General features: G+C 39.3%; 1 protein-coding gene across 1 annotated transcript in view; it reads left to right on the top strand.

Annotated features, from left to right (window-relative positions):
- LY75 (lymphocyte antigen 75) overlaps positions 1-24330 on the top strand; it is a 136436-nt gene that overhangs the window by 105608 nt on the left and 6498 nt on the right. The window contains exons 35-38 of the mRNA XM_040476390.1: positions 14735-14845; positions 21828-21944; positions 22584-22757; positions 24069-24095. Of these exons, the coding sequence (XP_040332324.1) occupies positions 14735-14845; positions 21828-21944; positions 22584-22757; positions 24069-24095 (429 nt within the window). The remainder of the gene's footprint in view (positions 1-14734; positions 14846-21827; positions 21945-22583; positions 22758-24068; positions 24096-24330) is intronic.

Below are 24330 nucleotides of genomic sequence, written 5' to 3'. Positions count from 1 at the left end.
ACACAGTCCACTGGGAGGAGCCTTTGAAAAGGTTTCTGACCACTAGATCCAAAGGAGGAATCTGGCAGACACTTGGACCGAGTGTTCAAAATTAGCATCACCAGTGATAAGACATACTGACATGGTGTCTCTCCTGGGCAGGACACATCATTTCTGTGGTACTCTCGCCAAAGAAACAAAAACATAACCTGAATCCTGTTCTTCCAACTTCCCTCCAGAGGATACATGAGACACACCAAAACTGAAGGACATTCTACAAAATGGCCAGTACTCTTCAAACGAGATGGGGGAAAGACAAACAATGAGAGAGGAACTGTCCCACATTAAAGGAGACTAAGGAGAGAAGACATCTCAATGCAATGTATAATGCCGGACTGGATTTTAGAACAGAAAAGGACACACACACACACACACACACACACACACACGCAGAACAACAACGAAAAAGACCGTTAGAGGGACAATTGGCGAAATGTGATAAAAGCTGAAGATAAGTTAATAGCATTATACCAGTTTTAATTTCCCGGCTTTGACCATTTTACTGGAGTTATACACGTTGTTAACATTTAGAGAAGCTGGCTGAAGGGTTACGGAAATTCTTCGGACTCTTGCAACATTTTTGAGAGTCCGAAATTATTCCAGTTCAAAGGGCAAGTTCCAAATACAACAAGAGACTTCGCAGAGGCGGCGCACGGGCGGGCTCTCGCGGCCGGGTCAGCCCCCGGCGGCCCCCTTCCGCCCCCTTGGCCTTTCTCCCCCGCCCCCTGCGACCGGCCGCGTGGGCGGGATTCGCCGCGCCCCGCACTTCCGAGGAGCGCAGCTGGGCGCCCGCACGCGCCGTCATGCCCCGGGCAGCGCTGCCGGCTCTCCTGCTCCCGCTGCTGGGCCTCGCCGCCGCCGCCGTCGCTGGTGAGCTGCCCCTTGCCGCGTCCCCTCCTCCTCCCGGCAGCCAAACCCCGAGCGGTAGCCCTCACCCCCGGCACGGTGGTGTAGCTCCAGCCGCTGGCCGCCCGAGGGTGGCCCGGAGGCGCGGCCTCCCGACCGGGCGTCTAGCCCTACCCTGCTCTGCGTGCCCACCCCGGAGCCCTCCTGCCTGCTCCCCTGCCCCGGGGCCCTGCGTCCGGTCACCTCCCGGCCCCCGCCCGGCGCCCCCTGGTGCAGCGGGTTCCGAGAGCGCGCCCCAGGGAAAGGCCCGTCGAAGACCCGAGCTTGCCCTTTCTCGCCCACCGTGCGCACAGCCTCGGCGCAGACCCCACTAGCGGGGAGGGGTTCCCAAACGGGGGTGCTGTCTGATGGCAGAGCAGAGGGACTTAGAGCCGCACGCCAGGGGAGCTTCAGGGCCATTTGGGGCCGAAATGAGAAGCGGGGAAGTCGGCTGCGGAGATTTCCCCTCTGCGCATTGCGGACGGAGGGTGGGGGCGGGAGGAAGCAGGCCCTCCCGTGCTCGCCGGCTTGTTTGTCCCGCCGCTTGGTGTTCACGTTGTTGAAACAGGAAAACAGTTCAGCCAGCTAACCCCTGGATCGCGGTGGGACGTGAACAGGCTAAGCTCAGATTCGTCTTACGTCGTGTGATTTTAAAAAGTCTTTAGGTCTGCTCTGCTGTTGTGCAAGTGTCATCTGTAAAAATCACACGTGATTAGTCAGTCATTGCCAAAATGACTACGGAGGAAACTGAATATGTGGGATGTTTGTTTGTTTACAAGCTTTTAGTTTACAAGTTTTTTTATACAAGCATGTCAAAAAAATTGAATGGGGTGGGGGAAGACTTCCATCCAGAAACACTATTGATTAAACAGTTCCAGGAATTAAAGAGCAAAATAAACAAGAACCAAGGGAATACTTGTGTGGGTTTGAATAAAATACTTATGCAAGTGGGGTGTTTTTTTTTTTTTTTTTTTTTTTTGGTTTTGTGTTTTGTTTTTTGTTTTTGTTTTTGGGGTTTTTTTCTCCCTGAATTTCGCTCCCATTTTGTAAGTTCTTCCTGGAAGCCTGCTGACAGGCAGAAATAGTTGAACGGATCTCAGTGTTGGAGGCAGCTAGAGTAAGCAGCTCAGAACTTGCTCTCAGAATCAAAGCTCCTTTCCTGAGAGCCCTTGTGGATCAGCATTTAGGACTAGTTATGCCATCTGCTGCCTTTGGAGGGGCAGAAACAAGATGTGCCGATTTTCATACTTCACACTGAGCCTATTTTTTGAGCAAGACAAGGCTGGACTGTTTCGTGACCCCGCCCTCCCCTACACACCCTCATTATGTTTGCCAGTAACATCTAAACGCCTGTGTAACCCACCCTCCGGGCTGCCATGCCCTCATACCTCATGTTAGTCAAAACATACTTTTCCTGTCAGCTTTTTAAAACAATCTATTTCTAGATTTTGATATCTGTCTTTTCAGAGAAGTTGTTTTTGATCAGTAATAGAGGACAAGATATCTTTGGAAACTTTTGTTCTTTTTTCCTTGTTAACTAGGCTTTTCCAAAGCTTAAGAAGGGCATGTTGAATAAATTAATGCTAGTAATTAACCAGCCTCTATCAGTCAGGAGGCTGTAAGGATTAACTTAGAAAGAGCATAAACTTTGGAGTTAGGTACAGATTGTATGGCCTTGATCAAGTTACCCAACTCATTGCACTTGGAGATAATACCCCGAACGACCATCATGAGCATTAAGTGAGAACTCGATGGCTTGTACCTATTGCAGGCATGGCAAATCTTGATTTCCTTCCTTCTGTTCTCTTCATACAAAATGAAGGGTAATTATTGCAACTAGAAACCATCATGAGTGCCACATTATGTGGGTTTGGATAGTTGTGGTTACTGATTACATTCACATACATGTTGATGATACAGGGCTGAAAAAAACCATGTTTTTCATCATACTTCACAATCTTCTATCCAAACACCATCAGAAAATTACATTAGACTTAGAACTAAGTCAAGAAAGAGCTTTTCAAGATTATCACAGAATTAGCTGAATGGCAAGATCTTAACAGAAAAGCACCTTTCATATTGCATGCAGTATAAATTTAATGTTGAGGTGGAAATCATTGTTATTGTTCTCTGTTATTTTGGAATTTATTAGTATAAGTGATCTTATGTTCTTAGTTATTATCTTGAAAATCAAAATAAATAAAACATTGTGTAAATTCCTGAGTAAGGTCCCATGGCATCCCTTTTAGAAAGTTCTTCTATAATGGTGCTTTTTGCACACAGTACGTGATCAGTATATGTTTATTGGGTCAATGATTTCCCATCGGCGGTATGAGGTGAGTGAATAAGCATATTCAGAGTAAGTCCTCATTCTGTGGCCATGTGGATCAGTCTACATTACTAATTTTGAATTTCCATGGGCTACAAGCCCTAGATGAGGTGCCCGTGCCCCTGCCTTTCTTTCTGACGTTATCTTTTACCGTTCTTGATGTTCACTCTGTTTATCTATACTGAGCCCCTGGGGACTCAACCACCTGCTGGCTCTTCTGCCAGACTGCCCTCCCCTTCCCCTATCCTTGGCATGGCTGCCCCGCCCACGTCATTCAAATCTCTGTATGATCATATGTCACCTCCTCAGGCCTTCCCTGAACGCCCCACATTCTCAATATCACAACCCCATATTTTATCTTCTTCAAAGCACTTAATACTATCCAAATGCATCTTGTTTACTCATCATCTTCTTGCTTGTTGTCCCCTTACTGAAGAAAGATACATAATAACAGAGACTTTACTGTCTTGTGAATTTTTGTTTTGAGAGACTTTACTGTCTTGTGAATTTTTGTTTTGAGTTGTGTCTCTGTACTTTTGTCTACTTTATAATAAAAGGACCAAAGATTTTAAATGAATGCTTTTTAAAAAGTAAGGGTGATAATGGGATTTCAGTTTCTTTCAAATTACTTTACCTCTTTCCTGAACTGATCCCATAATTGAATTCAAAGCATGAAATCATCTTCATGTATTGATGTGACTTTTTCTAATCCTTGTAGATGGCACAGCGATGTTTCAGGGGAAATTATCTCCGGTATATTTTTGTAAATTTTGAAACATTAATAAATGTTTCTTTTTCTTCTAAAAAGAAGAAAGTGAAATTACAGTTAGGTATTATTTCAAGACTTTTATCATTGTTGAGAAGCATTTAAAAATGTGCTTGTGTGTTGAAAACCAGTTTTGCAACAGGGTCATTGTCCACTTTTTTTTTTTTTTTTTTTTTTGAGAGAGAGAGCGCAAGCAGGGGAGGAGCAGGAAGAGAGGGACAGAGGATCTGAAGTGGGCCCTGCGCTGACAACAGTGAGCCCAGTGTGGGGCTTGAACTCACAAACTTGTGAGATCATAACCTGAGATGAAGTCTGATGCTCAACTGACTAAGCCACCCACGTGCCCCGTCTACAGTTTTTTATGATACGTATCAAATATTTTATTTTTTTGTGTGTGGGTTATTTCAGATTTTGAGAGCAAATCTTGAAACTGAATCTATAAGAAAATGGACCAGTGATGCCCACCGAGAAAGGTGCAGAGTAACACTGGCACCCCCATTCTATAAATAAATCTCATGACAGCTCTTCTGCGATGGGACTGGAGGGTGGATGATGGAGGTGGACATCTTGGAAGCTGGGTTAAGGGTGATATGGAGGCGGAGTCAGAGAGGCTGAATTTCCTTGTGATTCAGGGAGATGTTGCAGCCCAGAGTACAGCCACAGGCCCTCTGGGTTAGTCAGGGACTTGGAACCCCACTCCTGCCTTCATACATAATAAACAAACAGCTCCTCTTATTTCTCTGACTCTACCACAGTTGCTCTTATGGAAGGTACGGAAGCACGACTCATATCCTAATGGAGAGGAGCAAAGGTCTTCTTATTGACCCGGGGGGGGGGGGGGCAGTCCTTGCCTTCACTTTGTTAATATTCAGAACAAGTATTTCCCAAGGATCACTTCCTCTTATGCTGTGCCTGGTTGCTTAAGAAGAGAAATTATAAGGGAACAGAGAGTTCTACTAGAACTGACTGATAATGCCAAATATTCCTGTAGATGTGCCATTTTATTGTCTTAGCACATGGTAATTTTAGGTAGAGGATCTATGTAGAAACTTTTGGAATCATAAGTACAAGCTGCTCAGGTTTTCATCAGGCTCCTAAATTTCTGTATATATTGAGTCAATAGAATTATAAAGTTATAAAATCCATAAAGAGTCACATAATAATATAAAGTTATTAATAACCTATCTTTCAAGGCTGCTGTGAAGAAGTAAGAGTAACAAAAGTACTTTGCAAAGAGCATTGTGGGCAGCTCTGTGTGTGTGTGTGTGTGTGTGTGTGTGTGTGTGTGTGCGTGTGTGTGTGTGTGTGTGTGCATTGTTGAAATATATTTGTATAGAAAATATTACAGCATCTGTAATTGAAAACTTCTGGCAGTATTTTGGGGAGGCAGGTTTTTAATGATAACAGGGTTACTGCAAAGATAAACAGCATGGAAGAAGGCTTAGCTTAACTTTCTGCTCATGAAGTGCTTAAACCTCAACAGCTTTCTGCATAAGAGCTATCCAGCCTCTGCTCGAACACCTTTCTTCTCAAAGTAAAAACATATCTCTTGGCGCTTAAAACGTGTTTCTGGGGCACACACTGACTTGTAGCATGAGAGGAAGGGTTCAGTGCTGAATTAACTGGGGTTACTGCTAATGCTGAAATGAGCCTGAGTAGGAGGCAGTTGAAAATTTTGAGGAAGTGAACAGTTTGTTTTCTATTTTTCTGTCTATAGCTTTCTAAATTTTTTTGTTTTGCCATGTATTGCTTATGTAATTATTCAGCAGTGGTTTTTGAGTTGCTCCAGTTATCATTATCATCACTATACTCATTCCCATCTCAGGGGCCCATGTTTGCTATTCCCTGTCTGACCTAGATTTCTACATGGCTTTTTTTCCTTCAGCTCATGCAGACTTTTCATATGTCACCTTTATAATGAGATCTTTCTTAGACTCCTTTCTAAAATTTCTAACCCCTGACCTACATTCAAGATCTTACTTCTCTGGTTTAGCTTTGCTCCTCCGTGCTTATCACTATCTAGCTTCCAAGATGGCCCCAATGATTCTTTCCTCCTGGTATTCATAGTTTTGTGTAGCTCACCCCAGCACCGAATAGTGCTGACCTATGTAACCAATAGAACATTGCAGAAGTAAGAGTGTGACTCCCAAGGCTGAATTATAAAAGTTATTGTACTTCTCCCTTGTTCTCATTTGAATCATTTGCTCTGAGAGAAACTATCTGCCATGTCATAAGGAGCCTCAAGCCACCCTGAGGCCTCTTCCCCACAACGAGCATCAACCCACCATCCATATAAAGGAGCCTTCTTGGAGGCGTATCCTCCAGCCTCAGTTCAGTTTTCAGATCAATGCAGCCCTGGCCAATAGCTTGACCGCATCTTCATGACAAACTCCAAGCCAGAATCACCCAGCTAGGTAGCTGCTTCCAAATTCCTGACCCAGAGAAACTGTGTGAGATAATAAAGGTGTTTTGTGTTTTCTTTGTCATTTTAAGCTATTGATTTATTACATAAAAATAGATTACTAATGTATCCTCTAAGTATAAAACATCATCTAACATATCTTGCCTTTGTGTATCTGCCTCAACTACCAGGATGGAAGGATTTTTTCTCCTTTTTGTTCACTGTGGAATCTCTAGCACCTATAACAACTTTCCCACAATAACCCCCTGAGAGTAGGTACTGTTATCATCCCCGTTTTTACAAAAAAGGAAACTGCGGCACGGTAAGGTTAAGTAACATATCCAAGGTCATGCAGTCAGAACCAGACTTCTCCACAGCTTAATGTGCTTAATCAGAACCCTGCACTGTCCTAGTTCCTTGCATGCTATCTTGTGTTACGTACAAGACACTATGATAGTTATTATCAAGGGTACAGTTAGATTTAAGAAGTGATCTCTGTTGGGCCCCCTGGGTGGTTCAGTCAATTAAGTGACTTCGGCTCAGGTCATGATCTGGAGGTTTGTGATTTCGAGCTCCATGTCAGACTGTGCTGACAGCTCAGTACTTGGTGGTGTGGAGCCTGCTTGAAATTCTCTGTCTCTGCCCCTTCCCCACTTATACTCTCTCTCTAAAGAAATAAACTTTGGGAAAAAATAAAGAAATGGTCTCTGTTGTCATGCAGTTAACAGTCCAATTGGGAAAACAGGGTAGGGGCGCCTGGGTGGCGCAGTCGGTTAAGCGTCCGACTTCAGCCAGGTCACGATCTCGCGGTCCGTGAGTTCGAGCCCCGCATCAGGCTCTGGGCTGATGGCTCGGAGCCTGGAGCCTGTTTCCGATTCTGTGTCTCCCTCTCTCTCTGCCCCTCCCCCGTTCATGATCTGTCTCTCTCTGTCCCAAAAATAAATAAAAAACGTTGAAAAAAAAATTAAAAAAAAAAAAAAGGAAAACAGGGTAAATATCAGATAACTATCACACAGAGCAGGATTTGATCAGTGCTATATGAATGAGTGTCGGTCATCAAAGGGTAACAGCCCCTTTTTCCAAGAAGAATGGCTATCTGTGGTTCTTATGCATAGGTCCCCATGTTTTGTGCCATTTTACCCTCACTGCCCTAACCTCAACTAATCAAAAGAGGTAATGAAAGATGACTATTCTAGGCTGGGTAGCAGCTCAAGGGAGTTCCTGGTATAAGAACCCTATGAAGCCTATTTGCTGAGATAGATTCTTCAGATTTCTTATTATCCCTTGTATCCTTATCATGTCTATCATTTGGGGTAACCTGAACAAGTCTTTTGTTCTTGAAACCAAAAAGGCCTCTCATATGTAGTGTAGTGCAAAGTCCTGTAGAAGTTCAGAGGAGAAAGAGGCTACATACAGGAAGATGAGGGTTGGACACTTCACAGAGAATTCACACATGAGCTGCCTCCGAAATGAGAGTATACTTTAATCAATAGATGATGTGGAGAGCAGAATTAGCATTTATAAAGCATAAGAAATACAAGTATACAAAGAAGTAATTTGTAAACTTACATTACTGGGTGTTGATTATATTTTTGTGTACTTTAATAGAGTTCCTTTATTCCATATAAACAGTATTGCAAAAACTATTTTTATATTCTAGTTTATTATCAGTAGAAAATACTATGTGTAGCTTTGAGTAGAAATAATACGACGGCATTTCTCAACCTGTGATCCAAGAACTTCCAGTGATAGGTAAAGATCTCTCAGGTGTCATCAAATAGGGTAATGGAGTCTGTTTCCATTTAAGGTTGGTTTTTTTGTTTGTTTGTTTTAATTTCATAAGGAGAAAGAAAGAGCAGCAAAAGGAATCAGAAGAAAGTAGGAGAAGGAAAAAAAAAAGGGAAAAGAAAGTTAAAATTTGCATTTGATAGTACCTGCCCTTGTGACTTTCTATTTGAGTTTCATTCTGGAAATGACTGTTTTGTCTCTCATGTCTTAATACATGAAATATTATCTGGTAGGAGGGAGAGACCTGCCTACTTCATTAATTCAACAAATATTTCACTCCTTTACTGGGTGCTTTTTATGATATTCCCTTTATTTTCGAATTTCTTTCTCTTTTTCTTTTTGTATATGGCAAACTCCTTTATCCTGTGAGTTGTAGCTCAAGTTATTTCCTTCTTTTTAAAATGTCAATACCCAAGCTTCCCACTAGAGTCCTTTCTAGAGGAGGATAACATCATCTAGAGCCTCTGCTTTTTTTTCCTACACAGTGTCTGGTAATTGATTTAAAAAATAAAAAACAACAACAGCAACAACAACAAAACACATCCAGTCATGTACCAAGGAATAAGAAACAGGCCAAAAGGGAAAAGAAACAAAAATAGACCAAGACGCAACCCAGAAATTAGAGTAATCAGAAATGGACTTTAACTGTAATATGTTTAAGAATATAGATCATAAAATTGAGAATTTTAACAGAGACCCAGAGTCTATAAAAGTATAAACAAATTAGAATTCTATAACTGAAGAAGCATTGACATTATGAACTCAATAGATAGGTGTAACAGCTGATTTGTTAAAACCTAAGGAGTAGATTAGTACACCAGAAAGAACAAGATTATAGTCTGGAAAGCCAAAAGTATTAAAAATATAGAAAAGAGCAAAGGGAACATATGGGACATGGTGAAAAGTCTAACATAAACATAATTTGAGTCCCAGCAAGAGAGGAGAGAGAAAATGGAAGCATTATCTGAAATGATAGTGGCCCAGAACTTTCTGAAAGAGACCATTGAAAATAACCATAGATTCTATAAATGCAATGAAATGTTAGCAGGATTAAAAAAAAAAAAAAAAAGGGGGGGATCCTAGGTGGCTCAGTTGGATCGGTCATGATCTCATGATTTGTGAGTTTGAACCCTGCATCTGGCTCGCTGCTGTCAGCATGGAGCCCACTTTGAATCCTCTGTCCCCTTCTCTCTCTGCCCTTCCCCTTCTCACACCCTCTCCCTCTCTCAAAAATGAATAAGCATTAAAAAATAAATAAAATAGGGGCGCCTGGGTGGCTCAGTCGGTTAAGCAGCCGACTTCGGCTCAGGTCATGATCTCACGGTCCGTGAGTTCGAGCCCCGCGTTGGGCTCTGTGCTGACAGCTCGGAGCCTGGAGCCTGTTTCGGATTCTGTGTCTCCCTCTCTCTGACCCTCCCCCATTCATGCTCTGTCTCTCTCTGTCTCAAAAATAAATAAACGTTAAAAAAATTTTTTTAAATAAATAAATTAAAATAAAAATGAAGCATACCACTGTCAAACTGCTAAAAAACAAAGACAAGATCTTGAACGCAGCCAGGAAGAGCAACAGTCAGACAGCTGATTTCTCAATAGGAACGATGGAAGCCAAAACAACAAAATGACATCTTAAGTGAAAGATAAGCTGACAATCTAGAATTCCGTATTTGCAAAAATATCCTTTAACCATGAAGGCAGTATAAAGATATTGACAGAAAACCCCAAAACTGAAGGAGTTTGTAATAGAATAGATTTGTAGTTAAAGAAACACCAAAGGGATTTCTTCAAACAAATGGAAAATGATTCCAGTTAGTAACACAGAAATGCAAGGAAAAAAGAGGGAGGAGAATCAAGATGGCAGAGTGGGAGGATCCGGAGCTCCACTCCGCCCATGGACCCGGCCCGGCCATAATGATCTACAGATCAGCTCTCTTTGAGCACGACTAGAGCTAGCAGAGCCGCTCTTCCACAGATAAAGATGGAAAGAAAAAGCCACATTGGGAAGGGTAGGAGGGGCAGAGATGTGGTCATCACCACTCAACCGGCCTTACAAGAAACCTTAAAGGGACTCCGTTAGGCAGAAAAAAACATAAATAGAAGAAGATTTTGAAAGAAAAAAATGCACTGGTAAAGGGAAACGTCTAGTATGGGTAGTGGATCAACCACTTATAAAGCTAGTATGAAGATTAAAAGACAAGTAGTAAAGTCAGTTATATCTACAATAATTAGGTAAGGGATGCACAAAATAAAAAGTTATAAAATAAGATGTCAGATATAAAATGTGGAGAGAGCAAAATGTCGTGCTTTTATTTTATTTTTATTTTTTTTTCAACGTTTATTTATTTTTGGGACAGAGAGAGACAGAGCATGAACGGGGGAGGGGCAGAGAGAGAGGGAGACACAGAATCGGAAACAGGCTCCAGGCTCTGAGCCATCAGCCCAGAGCCCGACGCGGGGCTCGAACTCACGGACCGTGGGATCTTGACCTGGCTGAAGTCGGACGCTTAACCAACTGCGCCACCCAGGCGCCCCAAAATGTCGTGCTTTTAGAATGTGTTCAAACTTAAGCAACCATCAACTTAAAATAGACTGCTGTCTACATAGGATGCTCTATGTATGAACCTCATGGTAACCACAAACCAAAAACCTATAATAGATACGCAAAAAATAAAGAGAAAGGAATCCAAACATAACATTAAAGAAAGTCATATCACAAGGGAAGGAGCAAAAGAAGAAGGAACAGAAAGAACTACAAAAGCAACCAGAAAGCAATTAACGAAATGGCTGTACATACATAGCTATCAATAATTACTTTAAATGTAAATGGTCTAAATGTTCCAGTTAAAAGACAAAGGGTGACTAAATAAATTTAAAAAAAAAAAAAAAAAAGACCCCTAGGGTACCTGGCTGGCTCAGTTGGTAGAGCATGCGACTCTTGATCTTGGGGTTGTGAGTTCAAGCCCGCATTGGGCATAGAGCTTCAACAAAAACAAAACAAGACTCATTTACAGTCTGCCTATAAGACTCACTTCAGACCTAAAGAAACATATAGACTGAAAGTGAAGAAATGGAAAAAGATATTACATGGAAATGGAAAGAAAGCTGGGTAGCAATACTTAGACAAAACAGACTATTTATTTATTTATTTAGAGCACACAAGCAGGGGAAAGGGGCAGAGTGGGGGAGAGAGAATCACAAGCTGATCCAGAGCCTGACATGGGGCTTGATGCAGGGCACAATCCCACAACCCTGGGATAATGACCTGAGCCAAAATCAAGAGTCAGATGCTTAACCGATTTAGCCACGTAGGCACCCCTAGACAAAACTGACTTTAAAAGAAAGACTGTTAACAAGAGACAAAGAAGGGCATTACATAATCATAAAGAGATCAATCGAACAAGAGAATATAACAATTACAAATATCTGTACACCCAACATATGAGCACCTAAATATATAAAGCAAATATTAACAGATATGAAGGTAGAAATTGACAGTAATACAATAATAGTAGGGGACTTTAACATTCCACTTATATCAGTGAATATATCATCCAGACAGAAAATCAATAAGGAAACAGCGGCCTTAACGTATTAAACCACATGGACTTGATACATACAGACCCAAGGGAAGAATACACATTCTTTTCAAATGCAGATGGACTATTCTCACCTTAGGTCACATGTTAGGCCACAAAACAAGTCTCAATAAATTTAAAGATTGAGATCATATCAAGCATCTTTTCTTAAATGTTTCTTTATTTTGAGAGAGAGCATGTGTGTGAGCAGGGGAGGAGCAGAGAGAGGGAAGGAGAATCAATCCCAAGCAAGGTCCGTGCTGACAGTGGGGCTTGATCTCAGGAATCTTGAGATCATGATCTGAGCCGAAATCAAGAGTCAGCTGCTCAACTGACTGAGCCACTCACGCGCCCCAAGTATCTTTTCTGATAACATAGCTAGTATGAAACTAGATATCAAATACAAGAGAGAAAAAAAAAAAGGTAAAAAAATCCCCAAACCCCACAAACACATGGAGGCTAAACAACATGGTATGAAACAATGTCAATGAAGAAATCAAAGAGGAAATTAAAAATACCTTGAGGTATTATATGATTTCACTTATATGTGAATCTAGAAAAGTTCCTCTGAGTAAGAACCAGACTTTCAAAGAGGGCAGCAAAGGTATATAATGAAAGTATGATGGTTGAGTACTGTTTCGTAGGAAGAGGATCTAAGGGCATTGCTCCTCCACCTACAGACTTTCAACCACACATTCTGTTTTCAGGTCCTCCCTGAACGCTTCCCCTACAGATGTGTGTCTGGCCTCTCCAATTCTTAAACCTTTCTGGACTTCTTGCTTTTTAACTCCTGAGATCATACTGCACATACAGTTTTACAGCCAGATTTTTTTTTTTTATACTTAATGTTTCATTATATAACTGTTGCTAAAATACCCTACCAACTACCTTTAAGCCACCACAATGAGAAAGTTCTAGATTCCTACCAGAGTTCAAGCCAAGGTAGTCACAGGTGTCATGCAAGTACTTACAGAACAGCAGGAAGGAAAAAACCTGTATATAAAATAAATTGTATCTTGAGACACCTATCCTTATGCTAGTACATCTTGAATGATTTTTTATTTTTAATCTCTACACTGAACGTGGGCCTTGAACCTACAACCCCAAGATCAAGAGTCACGTGTTCTACCAACTGAGTCAGCCAGGCAGGCACCCCCATCTTGAATGAGTTAACTACTAAATGTAGCAGTATGAGGCCAGGAAAAATTCAGGTCTCACCATGGAGGCAATTTTAAGTAACCTGTGGTATTATTTAGAATATTGACCCAGATGCTGTACAGTGACCTGAATTAACAATGGCTTATCAAGATAGAAGTTTGTTTTCTGTCTCGTAACAATCCAAGTGTGATATGATGGCTCCATGTAGGATCCTTCTGTCTTGTTGCTTTCTTCTTCTTAGGCTGTTTCCATTGTTCATATGATTAAAGATGGCTGAGTACACGTTAGCCAGTGGGAAAGGGGAAGTATGATCCAGGGAACACACTTTGAAAGTACTTTTAAAGGCAATTTTGCACCTTTCACTTCAGCTCACAGCTCATTATTCAGAAGTTACTAGAAGACTGGAAAACAGTTTAGCTTGGTGGCCGTGTATTTTGTGCTATATAAGAAACTGAGGGAAATGAAATGAAATGAAATAATGAAATGGAAATGAAATGAAGTGAAATGAAATGAGACAAAATAAAACTCAATAAATACACCAGAAAAGAAATGCTGAGGTTAAGTACTGGGGACAGCTAATGGTCTTTGCTATATTCTGAGCTTAGTAAAGTCAAGTTGTTGAATTTAAATTAACATAGCTCTGAGGTTAAGTCCTGATCTTTGTAGTAAGGGATTCTTTTACTTGTGTATACCAAAATTACAAACAAAACTTAAAAATAAAACCAGGAAAAATCATAGTGATTTTCCCTATAGAGGCTTAAGGAAATAGGGAAGATTAATGCCTGATGCTTCTTTTATTCACTGGAATTCAGTAAAATCCTCCTCCGTTTTCTTCATTCTGGCCAGTGAAATCAAGCTCTTTTACTTTTGCTTCTAATACTAATGAAATTCCAGAGCCAAGGTTTACAGATGTACACATTTAAATTTTTTTTTAACGTTTATTTATTTTTGGGACAGAGAGAGAGCATGAACGGGGGAGGGGCAGAGAGAGAGGGAGACACAGAATCAGAAGCAGGCTCCAGGCTCTGAGCCATCAGCCCAGAGCCCAATGTGGGGCTCGAACTCACGGACCGCGAGATCGTGACCTGAGCTGAAGTTGGATGCTTAACCGACTGAGCCACCCAGGTGCCCCCAGATGTACACATTTATAACGAACAGGAAAAGAGATCAAGAGACGAAAGAGGTGCCACTTCCCTTTGCAGCAATGGAGGAAGAGAGATGGTTCTGTTTCACAGAACTAAGTTCAACGAATCTGCTTTGATGAGATGTTAAACTAAAAACATTCATAAGAACATCAATCTTGTTTTCCTGTGCAATATGAAAACGTGTCTGAATATTCATAATCTAGCAATTTGTTCTCTGTTCTTGGAAGTATAATTTTTAAGAAAGGTCTTATAAACTCTTGAGACTTTGAAATTGTTACTACATACTGCAAAGACAACCTTCACAAAGAGCTTGTATTTCTATTGGTTGTCTTTCTTGATAGTTTGTTGCCTTGGTAATAATGCTGTAATCTACATGTCTGAATTTCTAAACACCCTAAAGGCTTGTAACTTTGTTCTGTCAAATCAGAAGAGAATCATTGGCACATTTCTCTTCTTCCATATATAGAATGGAGAAAAATAAATTCCCATCACAGTAGTCGATTTCTTTTGACAAAGACTGAGAGCTTTGTTGCTAAATTAACAAGGGATATTGCCTTTCTTTTTCTCTTTGAAAATTTAATATCTACTATCTTTAGGAATTCATGGAATTCTTTTCAAGTTATGTAACAGGGTTTCTTTTTTCCCATATAGACTGTCCTTCATCTACCTGGGTTCAGTTCCAAGACAGTTGTTACATTTTTCTTCAAGAAGCCATCAAAGTAGAAAGCATAGAGGACGTCAGAAATCAGTGTACTGATCATGGTAAGGAGTTCATTCCTTTTTTTTTTCACAGTCTTTAAACAGTGTTGACTAATTCCTTGAAAAAATAGTTTTGTCAGGGCGCCTGGGTGGCTCAGTCGGTTAAGCTTCCAACTTTGGCTCAGGTCATGATCTTGTTGTCTGTGAGTTTGAGCCCCGCATCGGGCTCTGTGCTGACAGCTCGGAGTCTCTGGCCTGCTTCAGATTCTGTGTCTCCCTCTCTCTCTGCTCCTCCCCCGCTTGCATGCTCGCTCGCTCACTCTCTCTCTCTCAAAAATAAACAAATAGTTTTGTCATATCTCGCTTTTACCTGGGTCCCTGTAATAAATGGACCATTTTTATTGTATAATACATAAGCCATAAGTGGAATTGGGCATATACTTAACCTTTGAGTTGGGAGACAGCTGTTAGCCAGTACTGTCCAAAGCTTTGTGCCAGAAACTTAGCAACAGCAGTGTCCATTTAATGTGCATACTCTGTGCCAGGCACTGTGCTTAGGCACATCATATACTTTTACCTGGCTTTAATGAACATAACAAACCTATCAGGTAGTTTTTTTATTATCCTCCTTTTATCAACGGGACAAACTAAGTGCAGTTTATTTGTTCAAGGTCACACAGGTAGTAAGTGACAGAGCCAGGATTTAAACCAGGGTCTAGCAAGGTCTAACAGAACACTCTGTTATTCTGCCTTGAAAGTGCTGTTTCAGGTATGTAGTGTGGGCAGAAGTCAAATGGGACCATGAAGTGAAACTGTGGTAAAGAAATGTATGTTAAACAAAAAGGAGAAGGGCGCCTGGGTGGCTCAGTCTGTTGACTGTCCTCTTGATTTCAGCTCAGGTCATGATCTCATCGTTCGTGAGATCAAGCCCCACCTCGGGCTCTGCGCTGACAGCTCAGAGCCTGCTTGGGATTCTCTCCCTGCCCCTCTCCTGCTCATGCTCTCTTTCTCTCTCTCTCTCAAAATAAAAAAAAATTAAAGAAAAAAGAAAGAAAGAAAAGGAAAGAAAGAGAAAGAAAAAAGAGAAAAAGGCTATTTGCTAGCAATACATTCAGTGTTCTCCAGAAAATATATTTACAACTTCACATTGTGAAATATTTTAAATAAAAATGGTATTTTTAAAAAGGTGTGCTTGGGTGTTCTTTATATGTTTGGCTGTTTGGCCCAAAGTGCATCCTTGTTGTTGTCTCTAACTGTTGTGATACTTGGAAGTTCAAACTGAAACTAGGATGTGAACTAGTAACTTTTTCAACTGAAATACCTGTGATGGTGATAGGAGAGTCCTTGATTCTTTAGAGGTGTTTTTTATTACTGCATGAGATCTAAAATCTCTTGATTATTTCATTAAATTTTATCTTAGACTCATCAGTAACTCCAGCATTTAGAAATGCCCTTTACCTTAAAAAAAAAATCTAACAACCGACCAATACAACATTTTGGAAGAATATCAAATCATATTCACTTATCATAGGAGTGAATGTAAGCATAGAGGTTTTTTTTTTTTTTTTTTAACATTTATTTATTTTTGAGACAGAGAGAGACAGAGCATGAACAGGGGAGGGGCAGAGAGAGAGGGAGACACAGAATCTGAAACAGGCTCCAGGCTCTGAGCGGCCAGCACAGAGCCCGACGCGGGGCTTGAACTCACGGACCATGAGATCATGACCTGAGCCGAAGTCGGACACTTAACTGACCGAGCCACCCAGTCGCCCCAAGCATAGAGGTTTTTAATCCTGGTAAGTGCCATGTAGTACTCAATGCATATTGTTTCCCTTTGAAAAACTCATACCTGCCAAATGGTGTTGAACATTGGCTCTTTGAAAACAAGACATTTTGAATCTACCAGTATGGTTTCATTTTAAAGAAATTGAGGGCTGCCTGGGTGGCTCAATCGGTTAAGCATCTGACTCGTGATTTCAGCTCAGGTCACGAGCTCACGGTTTGTGAGTTTGAGCCCCGAGTCAGGCAGGCCCTGTGCTGACAGCGTGGAGCCTGCTTAGGATTCCCTCTCTCTGCCCATCAGCTGCTCACACACTCTCTATCAAAATAAATATTTTTTCAAAAATTGAATAATAGGCATTTTTTCAAATGGGACTTCCCCTATAACAATTTTCTATCTTTTTAAAAAATATTTATACTAGGTATCATGTAGATTTCAATAACAGACATTATTTGGGAGGCTGAGAGCCTAGAAAAGACCTATTATACTCTTACTAGCCTGTATGAACCACTATGTCAGAATTCACTGTCCAGTTTTACTACTTATCTTTAGCAATTAAGCAAATGCTTACTTTACAGAGGCAAAATTACTACTGGTTGCCATTTTTCTTTAGCAAAGCAAAACAGAATTGGAAACAGCCAGAAACTTTGTGATTTGACCTTGATTGCTTGTTCTGGAGTCCATTAACTCTACTTGTTCAAGCAGGGCAGCCACTAAGGAATTTAAAATGTTTATTTATTTTTGAGAGAGAGAGAACACAAGCAGGGAAAGGGGACAGAGAGGAGGAGACACGGAATCTGAAGCAGACTCCAGACTCTGAGCTGTCAGCACAGAGCCTGATGCGGGTCTCGAACCCACAAACCATGAGATCATGGCTTGAGCTGAAGTTGGATGCTTAATGGACTGAGCCACCCAGAGGCCCCAGGAATTTTAAATTGTTATATTCAAATTTGCTTATAAAATTTATCTTGTGTCTAAAGAAAAATATCTCTTTTCCCCAGTTAAAAATCTATAAATTCAGTTTGTCTTACTGATTGGATTTTTAAAAATTTCTCATACATTTCTCTTTACCTTACCATTTATTTATTTTTTTTTTTTAATTTTTTTTTTTCAACGTTTATTTATTTTTGGGACAGAGAGAGACAGAGCATGAACGGGGGAGGGGCAGAGAGAGAGGGAGACACAGAATCGGAAACAGGCTCCAGGCTCCGAGCCATCAGCCCAGAGCCTGACGCGGGGCTCGAACTCACGGACCGCGAGATCGTGACCTGGCTGAAGTCGGACGCTTAACCGACTGCGCCACCCAGGTGCCCCAACCTTACATTTATTTGAAAGTCCTCTATATTTGTTTCTACTCTGGAAATACCCAGTTCATTAATGAATCAGAAAATTAGCTAAAATTAGTTAATAACACTGGTATTTATTTTTGGCTACACCAGTGTTTTGGTCAAGAGTCGTAGGTAGACATAAATTCAGTGTTTTGCTATGTATGAAGAAGAAAAAGCATAAGGTATAATACTACAGTATTTACATTGGGATTTATAAAATCTTGCCAGCTATACAAAATCGTATGTTAAACCTGTCATTAGGGGTTTAGAAAACAAGTGACTTGTTACCTTTTGTGCTGCAGTGAGCTATCTTTAGAAATATTCCCAGTGTTTTGTATAATTTACTTCATATTACCTCTCCTTATTTTTGGTATCCTTATTCATTTAGGTAAATAATTGTGAGAGGCTAACATTTTTCTTATTTTGCAACATTTACCTTTAATTTATGTTATCATTATAATAGAAAAAATAAATATTTTCAATATTTCTTTTTTATGATTTGTGAGATATGTCACTAGCTATAAAAAGAATTGAAGACCCATATTATATCTCAGCAGGTAGTGTCACTGGTAATGCACTGTAAAAAAATCTTTCTTGAGCACATGCATTCTCCAGGTACTTACCCTGTCATTTGTTAAAGAAAATGAAAGTGTGTCTTATTTGCCTGACACAGTAATTTAAGTTTATACAGTATTTAATTAGATTACAATGTTAAGAATCATTAAAGTTCCCTTGGCTTCCACAAGGTCAAAGAAAAGGATGAAAAACTCCTCTCTGAACACTTAAGCCAAAACTATAACCTAGTTAAATACTTCCCTTGAGAATTTTTCTAGAGTGGTATTTTGGTCACATTTTACAAGTGAGTACAAGTATCAGGGTGAAACAAATTAAAAGTCTGTGCGACATTTAACAGGCAGGCAGCTGGAAATGATAAGAAAACCATCATAGAGTTTTTCAAAATGGAGATATGGCTCAGAGAGCCTTGCTGAATCCTAACTTTGGATTAAAGTATTGTTATCTGATTTTTCTTTTAAAAGTTCTTTGTAATATGCACAATCACTATTAAAAAACAGAAAAATACATGAGCAAATATTTTAAACATATAGCAAAATCACCCTAAATCGCACCACCCTAATAAGGAAATGTAATGATTGTTAACATTTTGGTTAAATATCCTAGACATTTCACCCCAGGCAAATTTATATTAATAAATACTTTTTTCTTTTTTTTTTTTAATGCAGTGTGCCTTTTAAGGTTTATTTTTGAGAGAGAGTACCAGAGGGGGAGGAGCAGAGAGAGAGGGAGGATCCAAGTAGCTCTGTGCTGTGTGTGCAGAGCCCTATGCAGGGTTTGAACTCACGAACTGTGAGATCATGACCTGAGCTGAAGTTGGCTGCTTAACCTACTGAGCCACCCAGGCGTCCCAGCTATTTTTTTTTTTTAATTTTTTTTTTCAACGTTTTTTATTTTATTTTTGGGACAGAGAGAGACAGAGCATGAACGGGGGAGGGGCAGAGAGAGAGGGAGACACAGAATCGGAAACAGGCTCCAGGCTCTGAGCCATCAGCCCAGAGCCTGACGCGGGGCTCGAACTCACGGACCGCGAGATCGTGACCTGGCTGAAGTCGGCCGCTTAACCGACTGCGCCACCCAGGCGCCCCCTCTATTTTTTTAATATGTAAAAAAAGGGATCATATTTGGCAAACTGTCCCGTAATTTGCATTTTCCATTAAAGATGTCTGTGGCAGCAAAAATGTAATGCATATTTCCTAATAACTGTGTATTAATCCAGTATATAGAAATGCCATAATTGATTTAATTAATCCTTTAATATTGGCTATTGAATTATTTGCAATCTTTCAGTGTCACAAACATGTGAACATTAATGATTGTGTCTATTTGAGCATAGAGCCAATGATTGCTGGGTCAAATACGTGCCCTTTTAGGGGCTTTTGACACATCTTGCCATATTGTTTCCAAGAAGGTTGTACTAATTTTTACTCCACCTAACCACGAGGAGTTTCTATTTTGTTATACCCAGGGCCAACACTGTTTAATCTAGAAGTCTGAAAGGCTGCTTAATTTAATTTTCATTTCTTTACCAGTGAGATTGCATTTCTCACACATTTCTTTTGTTAGATTTCCTTCTGTGAGGGTGAACTGTCTTTTACAGTCTTGAAACAATTATTTTTCTTCCATTAAGGTGTTGGCTTCTTTATTTATAATAGAGCTGCAGTCTGCCTGGTTTGTGATTTTCTTCTCTAACAATCCAGTATGGTTTAGGGGAGACTTTTTGGCCCTATAGTAATTTTCTTTTCCCCTATTGTTAAAATTATTGGGTTTTTTTTTTTTTTTGGTAAGCTTCTTTTAAGATATAAAAGTAATCATTTAATAAAAATTTTTCTTAGTATATCAGTACATAGTAGCTCTGTCTTTTCCATTTAACTGTTAACTTATTACAAAATATTATCAACTTTAGAGTCGATGTCATAAATATAGTAGCCTACAATTTAAGCCACCTGTAATTCTCAAAGGATGGTCCCTGGATCAGCAGCATCAGCATCACCTGGGAACTTGTTGGGAATTTAAATTCTCAGGCCCCATCTCATTCCAGTTGGAAGCCCTCCAGATTTTGATGCATGCTCAAGGTGGAGAACCACTGAACTAAGACAATATTCTGGAATTTTCAGGAGACTTTGTTAAGTTTGGATGATTTTGGAAGAATGTAATAGTAGGCAAGAGTACCTTATTTCTCCATGTACTTGCATTAGTTATAGTACAGAAAGTCTCCACACTGTAAAATATATGTAGGATCAACAACTTATCATTGGGAAATGGGAAAATTGTTACCTCTAAATTACTGAGGCTGAGAAGGCCTATGTTTATTATTTTTGTGTTATATTCCATATTTAGCTGAGTACACCTGAAAGGCTGTTACATTATTATTTTTTTTTGTCTTACACCCAGGGATTAGATGTATCCTCCCTGCCAGCTTTCTGGCTGCTTTGAGCACAAGCCTTGATGTCATCATTTATTCAACTGTCTTCACTTGAAAAAACAGAATATCATGAAAGGAACTAACTCTACTAGCATTTTCTCTAAAGTATTATCCAATTAAGACAGTGAAATGCTTTTTAATTTGCAAGAGAATCTTTGTCTAGGTAAGGAAACAGGGTTAAATATCTCTTGGAAAAGTAGTTACTCCTGATATTTATAGGATGCTTGTATGTATATGTAGCTTATAGACTTTAAGAACCACAAAAGCTAATGTATGGGAGATATAAAATATAGATCGCTGCTGCTCTTTACTCTTGAATCACATGAAATTGTGATTAACTATCCAATGATAGACCTCTTTTATTGATCATTTTCCTTAACCAGGAATTTTCTAAAGACCACAGAATATGTACATGTAAGGCTTTGGGCAGCAGGCACACGAAGGCCAGTTAAATGAGGCAAGTCAGAGACTGTTGCTTAATTTCACGTCTTGCAACTGTTCTGGCAAGTTGACTTCATAGTTTTCAGTTCTCCTAGATTTGGTCAGAGCTTCTCCTCCCTACACTAGTAAACAAAGGAGAAACCGTGGTTGCTTGAGGAAGAGGTGATGGGAAAAAGGGAAGTGGAGAGATGCAGAAAATATGTTCTATTGCTGAAGCCTCCCGTGATGTTTTGTTCCCTTGTCTGTAAATTACCAACTCTACATAAATGAAATGAGAATATAAAATTGTTGTGCTCAATTTATCACATCACTTTACTTTACTCATGAATATATTGTCTCTTCAAAATTGTGCATATTCTCAAGCTGAAACTTAAAAAGGTGTGAAAGTATAATACGTTATGGTAAATGTATTATAATGCATAATTTTTATATAATTCCTGTGATCTGCATGGATTCTGGAAACATGGTAACTTTATTTCTACCTAAAAATAATTTCAGGAGCAGACATGGTAAGCATACATAATGAAGAAGAAAATGCTTTTATACTGGAGACTTTGAAAAAGCAATGGAAAGGCCCAGATGATATCCTACTAGGCATGTTTTTTGACACAGATGGTAAGTAATATTTACCTTGTAGGAAACCACTTTTTTTTTTTTTTTTTAATGGTAACAAAACTGGTAACTTTGAGATTCTTCAGTTCTGTAGTTCAAGTTGCTGTTTCCTGTAGTCTCTGGGTATTCTATTTTCAGTGTGCACCTATGACCTATACTGCAACTCTTTCCTGAGCAGCTGTGTTTCTTTTGTCCGGATTAAAATATGGTTCTAGGCTCAGCATTTTTGTAATATGGTAGTGTCATAAATGTGTCAACTGTAGGATATCGCTAGATTGAACTATCAAGGTTATATTATGTAAATGTATTTATTGTCCCTGTAGGAAACAGAAAGTACATGCATTATTACTGAAATGGAACTACTAAGGTTACTATTAATATTTTAATTTTCTTGGCTATTTCCCCCAAGAAAATGTTTTTAGTATTTTCAAAAACAGGATCTTCCGTAGAACCTCTTTGAGCCAGTACCTCTCATTTGCTGGTACACAAGATATATTCCTCCTAATTTAAATCCTACAACTAAAAGTTTTGAGCAGACATATCTTAGTAATTTTCCACCTTTAATCCCAGATCCTTTTCTTAGGCTTTCTTTTTAACTCCATTTAACACTGTCATAATGATAAAAATATTCTTAACTCACAGATGCAAGTTTCAAGTGGTTTGATAAGTCAAATATGACATTTGATAAATGGACAGACCAAGAAGATGGTGAGGATCTAGTTGACACCTGTGCCTTTTTGCACACCAAGACAGGTGAATGGAAAAAAGGAAATTGTGAAATTTCTTCTGTGGAAGGAACCCTTTGTAAAGCAGCTAGTAAGTATAACTGAAAACTTTTTTCCATTTCTAGAGAGGTGGGGAAAGTAGGGCTGGTTTTAAAATAAAAATTTTTGAGACAAGTATGCCTCAATAAATTAGAGGGAGTAAGAAAGACTTCAGAATATATTAATTAGGATGCTATGCTCCCAAATCTTTTGGAAGTCCAATATAATTCTCATGTGAACCAGGCATACTTTCATTCTATCTGCTTATTCTTAGAGCCTGCAAGAGGTCAGAAATTTCTTCTCTTGTTCAAAGGAATTATCATAGCCTCCTTGCATGTTATTGGATTAGCTACTCATGTCTGATTCCAGAGTTGTAGCTAATATGTAAAGAATTTGACCTTGTACAGGTACTAACATCCTTTGTTTAGGCAAATGAAGAAAAACTGCATTGTAGTCAGTAACTTACTCTGGACTAAAATGTAATTTTTCTTCTGACCCATCAGAATGCTTTTTCTCCCCACCGCAATCCTGAGGTGCAAGCTCTGAACCTGGCCCCTGCCCTTCCAACCACCACCCCTGGGCTCTGGCCGTCCCCTCTTCCCCTTCAGAATGCTTTCTAATGGACAAAATTATTATGTCCCACAACAGTATTTTGATGTTATTGTTAAACATCAAAGCATGTTCCAAGTTTCAGAAAAAATTTATTAAAAACACTTAAAATTTCAAAATATGATTTTGGGATACTTGAAACATGACAGCCATTTCTCCACTTTGCATCTTTAGTATTTCCCCCCTTCTACTTCAACTGTAAACCAAAATTATTTTCCCCTTTTGATTTTTTTGTATGCCTCAGCAGAGTTCTTAACTACAGTTGATTATATTAAATTTATCAGTTTTATGGTAGTGGAATTCCACTTCCAATATTTATTGGATTAAAAAAAATTTTTTTTCATGTACTAAGTATCAGGGCACATTTATATAAACCAAATTTTTAATTAAACTATAACTGAAACATCAGAAATAGTGAGCAAATCCATACTAATGGGGTCACAGTTGTATACTTCAATTTTATTAGGTTTGTCTTCTATAGAGCCTCTAACAAAAATTATTTTCCTCACCTCATCACTTTGAGTGTCCTTATTATTTCTCCACCAACCAAGCTAATACAGTTAGACCTCTACATCTTTAAAAAAAAAGAAACAAAACAACTTTGTTCAAAATGGAAAACAACTGACCAAGCAATAGAAATAGGGATATTAAGCTACTAAATTTCATTTTCAACTATTTTGAAAGTGTTTAAAGGCAAACTTAGAATAAAGTATACATGCTTGAATTTTAATTTTCATTTTCTTTTGCATTTTAGTCCCATATGAAAAGAAATATTTATCAGGTAAGTAATGATCTTTTGTTAAAAATCTTCCCACAAGTAAAAATACATTAAGATTCTAATGTCAAAATATTACTAAAGACCTCCTTAAAATTAATTATATAATTTTATAAAGTGGAACAACTTTTATAAGAATTTAGAAAGGTCTCAACTTAGTAATAAGACTTGACATCCTAAATATGGTAACTGCAAATATGTATGAATTTTTTAAAATACCAAATTGTATTTGCCCATTGAA

This window comes from Herpailurus yagouaroundi, unplaced genomic scaffold (assembly GCF_014898765.1).
Source record: "Herpailurus yagouaroundi ecotype Mexico unplaced genomic scaffold, PumYag 140, whole genome shotgun sequence".
NCBI classification, from domain to species: domain Eukaryota; kingdom Metazoa; phylum Chordata; class Mammalia; order Carnivora; family Felidae; genus Herpailurus; species Herpailurus yagouaroundi.
This window is presented reverse-complemented; position numbering and strand designations above follow the sequence as displayed.